General features: G+C 40.3%; 1 protein-coding gene across 1 annotated transcript; it reads right to left on the reverse strand.

The window, feature by feature from the left end:
* Positions 1 to 842: 842 nt before the first annotated feature.
* On the reverse strand, positions 843 to 10,498 carry SRSF5 (serine and arginine rich splicing factor 5). The gene is made up of 8 exons (XM_030214125.1): positions 10,415 to 10,498; positions 9,277 to 9,426; positions 5,456 to 5,526; positions 5,222 to 5,329; positions 3,345 to 3,414; positions 2,102 to 2,175; positions 1,608 to 1,718; positions 843 to 1,488 (listed from the first exon to the last, which is right to left on the reverse strand). The coding sequence occupies exons 2-8, from the start codon at positions 9,400 to 9,402 to the stop codon at positions 1,221 to 1,223; spliced, it is 828 nt and encodes a 275-aa protein (XP_030069985.1). The 5' UTR covers positions 9,403 to 9,426; positions 10,415 to 10,498; the 3' UTR covers positions 843 to 1,220.
* Between the last annotated feature and the right edge of the window lie 475 nt (positions 10,499 to 10,973).

The following is a 10,973-nucleotide window of genomic DNA, read 5'->3' on the forward strand; positions in this document are numbered from 1 at the left end:
CCACAGCAGATGATCCAACTACTCTGGTGATGGCCTGCTGTGATTTGGCCCAAAAATCAAATTGTCCCTGTACAGATGTACGAGGACACCATCCTTCCACAATGCTGCAGGGCCCTAGTCAACCCAAAAAAAAAGGGAGGGTACAGACATGAAAGTGCTGCCCTAAAACAGCAAAAGGTAGGATCTGCTAGTGGCTTGGACAGATATAACATATTAGCCCATACATATTCCTAACTACATTTTTGCTAATGTTTGTTGCCAGGATTTAGGGGTGGTGTTGGGCATAACCTAAACATTTCAAAGTAGCCACTTGTCACTGATCTATGTCAATTTTCTGGCCCAATAGTATGTAGACATATCCACGTTTGCTTGAAAAATGCAAGGATATGGAATTGTCACTATGTTCTGGTTGTGAAGTTCTATTACTTCTAGTTAGTTAGAAAACACACTAGAAAGAAGCTGGACCTATTGATATCCTATACTAGTGTATAGAAAGAAAAGAAAAAAAAAATCTTCCCTCCTGCACTAGACTACTGTCCAACTAAAACCTAAAAAAGGTACCAACCAAAAGATAGTCACACAGTACCGACTTACAAATCTAATCTTATATTTCATCTCCCACACAAAAAAGGGTCTGCCAATTGAGCAAGCAGAAGTCTACCCACCCAAAACTCAATACTATACTGCACAAATTATGACCTTGGAGGAAGATAAAGTAACAAAATGTTCTGAAGATTTAGTACTATGTGTTTCTCAAGTTGAAGTGCCCAACAACCCTGTTTAAATACTAGTTTTCCTAAATAGTGGTATCCAGCAAATGATCAGATCTTAAACACTCAAAACACAGTATTTTTAGTAATATTTATTGTGTTGAACAGCTTAATTATCTGATCTGCAAATGTGAATTGCAAAGCAAAAAGTCTCAAAAAATAAAGCTATGTACAGCAAACACTGAGCTCTTAAATATCCAAAACTAATAAGTACGAAATATTTTCAAGGAAAAAAGGTTTCAAGAGCTCTGTCAACTACAATTTAGACATTCACAAAAATGAGCAGGCAATGTTTATCAAAAAGACATTTAATACAATTAGTTTAACAAGCTCCCTTGGTGGTCCACATTTAGTTTTCCAAGCCCTTACCCTCCCCCCACAAATGCACATACTTACCATTAGTCTTAGCAAGTATAATTTTAAAAAACCCTCTGACAAAATATTTACAGTTTAATTTCCACTATCAGCAGATCTTGACCTTGATCTCTGTCGATCCACTGAAGGAGATTTTGATCTACTTGAGGAGGCTGCCCGTGGTTGGTTTTTCTCAGGTACTGGAGATCTGCTAGGAGAGCGAGACTTGCTTCTGTTACTACGATTACTTCGGCTCTGGCTCCTGCTCCTTGACCTGCTGTAAGACTTGCGACTTCGGGAACGGGAATGACTACGAGACCTGGATGAGCTTCTGCTGCGGGAACGAGACCTGCTTCTAGACCTACTAAGGAAAAACATACAAAAAAAAAATACTACAGTCATATGTAGAGGCAAAATTTCCAAGCAAAACAAACACACCAGAAAACCATAGGGGTCACAAGATACAATAAAGAAGATGAATACCTGTGTCTTTTGCTGCCTTCAATTAACTTAATTTTTCTGCCATTAATTTCTTTGCCAGACAGTTTCTCAATAGCATTCTTTAAGTCACTGTATGAAGCAAATTCAACCACTCTGAAAAACAATTAGTTTTGATTAATGCATATGACCAGTGGAAAAGAACCAGCACCAATACAATTCTTACTGTTGACAAGGACAGAAGCAACACTTCCTTCTACAGTTTCTGAAAGTCAAGTCAACTCCCCCCCCCCATATTGGGGAATGACAAACCCCCCCCCCCTCCAAAAGACACCATTTCAGACCCATCTACTCAAAACTAAGACCTTATTAACAGCAACACCTCTCCTGGTAAAAGAGTTATTTCACATCCAGTCTCCCACACCATCTATCCCTTCCTCCCCATCTTTTAGTAGCCTACCTCACCTCTCCATGCCTAGCTTCAGATACCACCCTTCAATTTATACATTAGGCAAGAAAAACATGAAAAACAAGCTTACCCTTCATTAAGCTTAGGACGGTGTGCATCAGCAAAGGTAACTTCTCCAGCTTGCCTCATGAAATCTTTAAGATCCTAACACAAGACCAATAGTGTTAAGCAGAGAAAATGACATGCAAAGAAAACAATACTAAAAGTTATTGCCAGATAAAGTACAAATATGGAATATAATATACCTGCCACATTTGCACTGAATCAGAATTGGAAAAAATCTCAGGGCACGAAATAAGTGAAAATAGTATGCTTATCTTTAAAAATACTAAAATAAATTAAGCAATAATTTCTACATACTGTGGTAGGTAGTACATCTACTTCTACACTAAGCTGAACACTAAACATTTTGCAAGTTAATGTTAATATCTACAAACTTTACACAATACCAGTTTTGTGCCCCATATATTAGAAATATAGATTACTTTACCTTCAATTACATTTCCCTAGGCTACTCAAGCAGCACAGTGCATTAAGTGCTTGGAGGCACCATCACGATACATGCCCGACTGGCTCTTCGCCACCCATTTGGTGAACACTACCCAATTGGAGGAAGCCTTTAATCGCACGACCCTCCCTATTAGATGACTAGGATGATGGCCGGCATTTTCTAATCTTGTGATGTTACCAGGGACCACTTTAATGCGATCAGGATTCCAACGACCACCTAATTTCGTATCTTTCAACTCTTTTTCGACCAGGACCTCATTCGGAAGCGTTACAGGAAGAACAGCTCTCAACTTAAGGACCAGACCTCGTTATCAATTCAGGGGGGTCGCTGCAACCTGGCACTTTAAGGAATGCTCCGATATTGTCTAGACCACCAACAGATCTAGAGCGGAGGCCAACTGACTCTGTAGGAGCTGACTGGCAAATTCAACCAGGCCCAACCAAAAGTGACCAAGACAGAGCGATAAGGATAACCCACAGGCACTCCTCGTCACGAGGCCGACACACAGATAGGCTGGCAAATAAAGGGTTTAATATTTGGTTAAAATTGTATCAAAACAATAAAGAGAAAAAAATTCCTAACCAAAGTTTACAAAAATTACTGCTACAGTTTAACTAGTCATTTCCCAAACATTTACAGCATAGAATTGGAAGTAAATGTATTTACTAATATAACTGTGTTGCAGATTTTTTTTTTTTTTAAGGTAAAAAAAAAAAGTGTTTTTAAAAAGCTACAGAAAATAAAAAGTTTAGCATTATATTCCCATAAACTGAAGGACATTTCAGTAATCGCTTCTACAAACCTGCCAGCTCACTCTTGAAGACAAGTTTTCCACTATTAGACGATTGTCTGTTCTTACAGGCGGAGCATTTCTGAGAAAAATCAGAAAGTAGTGTTACAATTAAGTCAATGCTCAAAGAAATCTCATTCTGAGACCAACATTAAGAATAAAAGTTGCAATACTGCAAAAAATAAATAAAATATGCAGTACCAAAGACAGGAAGAGGGAAGTTTCCCATATAGCTAATCTCTCTCTGGAGTGAAGAATGAACCTCAGAACAATCGTCACTAAATACAGTATTTAAACATCCTCAGTAAATGTCTTATTTGAAATTGGCAAAATGCAATGAGCTACTAGGTATTATAAAAAGTACTGAATTTCTTTAAAGCCACTATCACAGCATAGCACATACAAACTTCAGGCATATAAAGCATTAAATGTAAGTTTGTCAGACAATTTGGGTAAACCCAGCAACAGCAAGCTTAGACTGCTAGTGTGCACAACCTGGTAGCCTTGATTTGTTTCAGATGCAATCATACCCTCTATAATTTTTAAGTACTTGCAGATAATAGGTCAGTGGCAAGTTAACACTCATCACTGAGTAGAGGAGTAGCCTAGTGGTTAGTACAGTGGACTTTGATCCCGGGGAACTGAGTTCGATTCCCACTGCAGCTCCTTGTGACTCTGGGCAAGTCACTTAACCCTCCAGTGCCCCTGGTACAAAATAAGTACCTGAATATATGTAAACCGCTTTGAATGTAGTTGCAAAAACCTCAGAAAGGCGGTATATCAAGTCCCATTTCCCTTTCCTTATTTTGAATATGCCCAACACCTCCCCCTAAATCCTGGCCGCAAACATTAGCAGAAGTCTACTAATTAAATATTGCCCATACTTTTTAGGATGTCTTTGGAACACAAGACAGATCAAAGAGTGCAACTACCATGGAGTGGAGGAGTGGCCTAGTGGTTAGGGTGGTGGACTTTGGTCCTAGGGAACTGAGGAACTGAGTTTGATTCCCAGCACAGGCAGCTCCTTGTGACTCTGGGCAAGTCACTTAACCCTCCATCGCCTGCCATGAGTGGGAAAAGCGCGGGGTACAAATAAAATAAAAATAAATAAATCCGAACAGCTGCAACAACTCAAAATAGTGTGACCAAGCTCCAAGATTTGACAGCATTATTTCTTATATCTATGTTAATGTAATTTCTAATCCAGATATGCTAACAGCAGTTACCACATCCTCAGCCACAAGTTTCAGAGCTTAATTGTTCATTTGGGGGGGGGGGGGGGGGAGGTTTATCCCATTTGTTTTAAATTTTATTACAAACTTCATAGATTTTCCCCTTTTCTACTCCATTTGGGATTCATATCTTTATCAAGAGCCTTAACCTAAGTCAAGTCTTTATTCATACGACAGGAGTTCCATTTCAATCATTTTTGGTCATCCTTCTTTGAACATTTTCTACTACTATACCTTTTTTGAGGTATACAGCAACCAGAATTGCACACAATACACAAGGTAAGGCAGCACCATGGAGCAATACAGAGGCACTGTTTTATCCCAAGTAACTCCTGAGTTTTCTTTTTTTGGCCACTACAACAGATTACCTATTATCTAAGATTATACTTTTTCTTGATTGTCTCATTACCACCGACAACATGGCTTCACCTTCTTTATGCAAAGAACTTAGATATTATGTAGGGGGAAGCCACAACTAACAAATTTTGACTACCTAGAAAATAGTACTTTCCCCCACTTGTGTCAAGTTTTACTTCCAATATTTAATTTTTGACCGATCTATGATACCCCATACTACTGACCCTGCTTTGTGAAACAACCTAGTCAATTTAACTGTAAGTTTTATTGAAAAAGGAATAAAGATACTGAACTGCTCACCTTCTGTCATTACGTGGGCGACGACTACTAAAACGATCAGTATACCTTCCTCTGCCTCTTCCTCCTCCACCTCCTCTAGAACGAGCTCTTGCATGTTCAATTGTAACTCTACGTAGAAAAACCCAGATTTTTTATAACAGTAATAGATCCAAAGTTTTGGTTAATGAATTTAATATTTAATAGAAAATATATAAGTCATATGTACAATTTTATATAAAAAAATTTTGAGTTTACCTTTCACTACATAGTTCTTTTCCATCTAATTCATAGACTGCATCATCTGCATCTCTAGGGTCCTCAAATTCCTAATAAGCAAAAGTGTCATCAATAGACAAAGTACATCATCTCTCAAACAGTAATGCAGAAAGTTTTATTAGCATATATCAAGGTGCAATTTAACATAGGGTACTCATTGGGATGACAGTATGCTACAATGTACTTAAGTATTGCCATACTGGGAAAGATCAAAGGTCCATCGAGCCCAGCATCCTGTTTCCAACAGCAGCCAATCCAGGTCACAAATACCTGGCAAGATCCCAAAAATGTACAAACATTTTATACTGCTTATCCCAGAAATAGTGGATTTTCCCCAAGTTCATTTAATAATGGTCTATGGACTTTTCCTATTACAATGAACATACACTACAGCAGGTTACACTGCCTCCAAAAGGAAAAAGTGAATTGAAATAAGTATCATCATTTACACTGCTATACCATCAAGTTTAAATTCCCAGACAAGGATCTCCATCCTTCAGTAATTTTAAATGGATAACAGGAGACTTTGCCAGTCACTGCAGCAGTAGCTATGTGAAAACTAAAAATAAAATAACGACCGGCTGTAGGTTGTATCATTTGCTAAACAAATGACGTCACTCAAGTGATCCTCACAAAAGTAGTATGCTCACTGGCATAAAGATGAGGATTAATAAGTAAAAAAGATATATATATACCGTATTTTTCGGACTATAAGACGCACCTAGGTTTTAGAGGAGGGAAATAGGAAAATTTTTTTTTTCCTTTTTCCCAACTCTAAAACCTAGGTGCTCCGGTGCGTCTTGTCCGAATCCCTCCCTCCAAGTTCGGGATCGCACTCCCCCCGGCCCTGTCACCACTTCTCCCTACTCACGCGATCTTCCCTGGTGGTCTAGTGACGTCGGGGCAGGAAAGAGCCCCCTCTTTCCTGCCCAGTGCGCTGCTCTCCATCCTCCTGTATGCATTGCTGCCTGACGGTCTCGGCGAGATTCAAAATGGCTGCCGAGAATTGAAGTCTTGGTGGCCATTTTGAATCTCGCCGAGACCGTCAGGCTGCATATAGGAGGATGGAGAGCAGCGCGCTGGGCAGGAAAGAGGGGGCTCTTTCCTGCCCCGACGTCACTAGACCACCAGGGAAGATCGCGTGAGTAGGGAGAAGTCTACCTTCGGACTATATGACGCACCCCCCATTTTCCTCCCAAATTTTTTTTTTTTGGGGGGGGGGGGTGGGGGAGTGCATCTTATAGTCCGAAAAATACGGTATATTAAGTTTAAAAGGTGGATGCAATATATCCATTCATTGAGAGATAAATATGTCTGAAATACAAATATGATCAAAATATATACTAAGTGACAACTGATAAAATAAAAAATGGCCGATGTTGCATCAGAAGGGGATAAACCAAACCAGGCAAACCATGAGTAAAAACACACAGACTTGAAAGAAAATATGTAAATCAATAACCTAAAACTGACCTCATAGGATCAAATTAAACATATTGTGACAATGTAATTTCTTACATTGTAAAAAATAATATATTGTGACATTAACTTCTTATATTGTAAAAAAATAAAATTGGACACCATGAGGCATATTTTCAAAGCACTTAGCCTTACAAAGTTCCATAGGTTTCTATGGAACTTTGGAAGGCTAAGTGCTTTGAAAATATGCCTCAATGTAATCAAAACTGATCAAATTAGATGAAAATTATATTTAAAAAGATAAAAGCCTTTTCTTGGTATGTGTATACATTGATAAAGAATAATAGGCGAGTGTCCATTTCACAAGTATATCAACACTTTTTCCTGTAGTCATTGATTACAATATGCGTAGATTACATTTGCTCGCTATGTTTTATTCAATTATTGTTTTTATTAGATGTATAATGGATTTGAATGTTTACTCATACGACTTTTTCAAATTTTATATGCAATATTCATGACTAGTAAAAAAGGCCCGTTTGACACAAATGAAACGGGCGCTAGCAAGGTTTTCCTCGGAGTGTGTATGTTTGGGAGAGTGTATGTGAGAGTGACTGTTTGAGAGTCAGAGTGAAAGTGTGAGTCCAATCTATGCTCCTCTGTCACCTGGCCCCTCCATTCATCCCTATCCAGCAATACCCCTCTCTCCCTGAGGCCTGCCCTGCAATCCATATCCATCCATGCCCATCTGTCCCCTCCATTCATCCCTATCCAGCAATTCCCCTCTCTCCCTGAGTCCTGCCCTCCCAATCCATGCCCATCCATGCTCCTCTGTCCCCTCCATTCATCCCTTTCCAGCAATTGCCCTCTCTCCCTGAGCCCTGCCCTCCCAATCCATGGCCATCCATGCTCCTCTGTCCCCTGCCGCCTCCATTCATCCTTTTCCAGCAAGTCCCCTGTCTCCCCTTCCATGACCCCCCCTCGCATCCATGCTCATCTCTCTCCCATGTGCCAGCCTGGGCCGCCCTCTTCCCCCCCCCCTCGCATCCATGCTGTCGTTTCTCCCCTGCCCTCCCGCTCCCATTGTTGTACTTTACTGGCCACCCTCTTCTCTCCCCCCAACATGCGTGTTTATTTTTTCTTGTTTTTAAATTTACCTCCGTGGCGGTTCCGGCAGCGAAGCGTCAGGGAAGGAGGCGGTGCTCCCGACGTCTAGGTTTCCCTTCGCTGTGTTCCGCCTTCTTTTGACGTCATCCTTGACGTCAGAAGGCGGAACACAGCGAAGGGAAGGCTAGACGTCGAGAGCGCCGCCTCCTTCTCTGACGCTTCGCTGCCGAGCCATGCGATTGGTTGTGTCATTGCTCCGCCATCGACGTCATCACGTTTGACGCGTGGGCGGGGCAGACACAATGCGATCTCACCCCCTTCACTTTGCTAAGAGAGGCTTCATTAGAACGTTGGAGGTGCGTTTTATATAGAGATTGGTACTTTACTCTTAAAATGGTAGAGTTTGTTTTAATACAAAAAACTAAATAGATTGAAAAATACAAGATAAACCCTTCACATTTTGTATATACAATCTATATCTATATGTAGTATAATTTTTAACTATTTTGTGTATTTATAATTTTCTATTTATACACATTGGTAGATTCATTCTTACTTTACATTAAAAAAAATATTTTTATAATAAAATGCTGGATATACTTTAACATATAGAGTACAAATAATACACCATAAAACAATCTATATAATTTATGTGTATTTTTATTTCATTATTTTTTTGTTTCCTGTTTTTGATAAAATTTTATCATGTTTTTTTATATACACACAATATGTGTGGAACATTGTATTAAATTTTCATAATGTCGTTTTATCTTTTTATTATCAAGGTGTTATTGTGTCATCAGCAGAGATGACATTTTGTATTTTGTATTGATTTTATTGTTTAATTTTATTTACTTTGTAGCCCCTGATGCAGCCCTGTTGGGCAAAACACGGCCTGTGGCCGGCATTTTTTAGATGATATTCTATTTAGTAGTAGTATTAATAAAGTTTGTTCTTTCCACTGATCCGCTTTATTGGTTTCCATCTTGGAGTTTGTGGATTGGCTGCCTTGCTGTTTTCTTGGCAGTAGCTATGTGTGCAGATGCCAGTTTAATTTTGGCCATTTGCAGAGGAAATGGAAGAACTTTCAGTCTTCAAACTACATCATTTTAAAAGGTATCAGTCTAAATCCAAACATACACTACTATCACTAACAAAGAATACCCTTCCAATCTTTGGTCTCTCCTACGGTTATCTTTTACAGAAAAGCCTTATGTAACTGTAACCTGCCTTCCAATCCCAATCTACCCCCTAGAAAATGGATTTTAACTTACCACAAAGCCAAAGCCTCTTTTCAAGTCGATGTCTCTAATCCGACCATACCCTTTGAAAAACCTCTCGACGTCTTTTTCTCTAGCAGCTGGATTCAAGCGGCCAATGAATACTCGACAGCCACTCATCCTGCCTTTTGAAATAGATACAAGCTAAAATAAAAATAAAAGACAGCGATCAGAAGAAAGAAGGATCTTTGCTATGGCCATAAGCCAAGTGAAAAATTATCTTAGCCTGCAGTAGGGTGGGATCAGAGTCCTAGTAGGATAGAGGGCGGGCTTTTTGGCACTGCTCCTTTCTCCGCCTTCCAGGACTACATCAGAAGGAAGGGGCTCTGTGTCCTCGCTACATTGTTATACAACCCTCACCCGCCATTTTATACCCTGCGCTCACTCCTCACCACCCCTGATCATCAAATACCACCAACTGTCTCGGGGTGGAGAAAACAGTTCCATATATGCTCTCGGGCAATCATGCTCATTCAGGCCAAAAAAAAAACCACACCGCTTCTATACGATCTACGCAAAATGAGCTCACTTTAAAACAGCTCAAAGCATCAAATTACACTCGTGATTCCTCGGTGGAGTTCTTGGAAGGCGAGGAGAAAAGGCCGCGATCGAGTTGTTTGCACAAGATGGCGCCGGCGAGGGCTGAAGCAACGTGCACCCTGCCTTAGTTTTTTTTTTAACCCTGAAATCCGCGCGATAAAAAGAGAAAAAAAAACGTTACACTGGCCCTTCAATTAAAAAAACAAAAAAAAAAACCAAAAGCATTAAACCTCCCAGCCCCCATCGTCGACAGTTTCCAAGCCGCCATTTTGTGTTAAGTAGAACCGTGACGCAGCTACATTTCGCTCAGACAGCCCAAACCCAGTGCGCGGCAAACCCAGGCCCAACTCCAAGAGCCTAATTTTACTTCTCTGTCTCCTTCCTTCCGCATTCTAAAAATTAAACTACACTCTCTATAATTTGTGGCAGTATCGTCAAAAACGATCTATTATTTACACCTACCAGAGTATTCAAAAGATCACAACTTTTTTTAACCTAACTACACAATCCCTCTCCCCCCCCCCTTTTTTTTTTTTTATTTTATTTAATTTTAAACTGCGATCGCTCTATTCTTCCTGAGAACCGAAGTTACCTTCCCGACTGACGACTCTCCTCGAACTGACGCAATAGTAATTCCACAACTGCAGAAAATGGGACTGCCTCTGTCACGTCACTTCCGCAGTGCGGCAGTTTGGAATCACATGACAAGCCGCCTTTCTATGTTGAATCAAAAGTTGGAAGTGGGCAGGCGCAGACTGTGAGAGGCGGGCTGCCCTGACAATAAGGGAGGGGCGAGAGAGGTGAATTGTGCTGCTGCGCCTACATTTGAAGGTCAAATGCTTCGAAACAGTAAGAGCTTTGTAAAATAGCCCCCTTTTCATTTTGCTTGAAGTAGTGATATTGAACACTTTATTGTAACGGGTCAGACTTTGAGGGAGGGCTTGTGGGGCCATGTGCAGAAGTTCATTGTAGGGTTTCAGTTGCACAAAGACATTTTTGCAGGAAGTCATGTGGTCTGCCTGGCACAGAAAGTTCATGCCCTGGTAAGCCGGATTCCTGCCAGCGTAGGTAGGCGATTTACCAACAAAGCAGAGCAAAACTTCTATAGGGGCAGTGGTTTCCAAGTTTTTTTTTTATTGTATGGCACACCA

This window comes from Microcaecilia unicolor, chromosome 9 (assembly GCF_901765095.1).
Source record: "Microcaecilia unicolor chromosome 9, aMicUni1.1, whole genome shotgun sequence".
Classification (NCBI taxonomy): Eukaryota; Metazoa; Chordata; class Amphibia; order Gymnophiona; family Siphonopidae; genus Microcaecilia; species Microcaecilia unicolor.

Bases quoted from the DNA above. Each gene is read 5' to 3' on its own strand.
- SRSF5 (XM_030214125.1), bottom strand. From the start codon at position 9,402: ATGAGTGGCTGTCGAGTATTCATTGGCCGCTTGAATCCAGCTGCTAGA. The intron at 1,719-2,101 runs GTAAGCTTGTTT...ATTGTTTTTCAG, and splicing joins CGTCCTAAGCTTAATGAAGG to AGTGGTTGAATTTGCTTCAT. The intron at 1,489-1,607 runs GTATTCATCTTC...GTTTTTCCTTAG, and splicing joins GAAGGCAGCAAAAGACACAG to TAGGTCTAGAAGCAGGTCTC.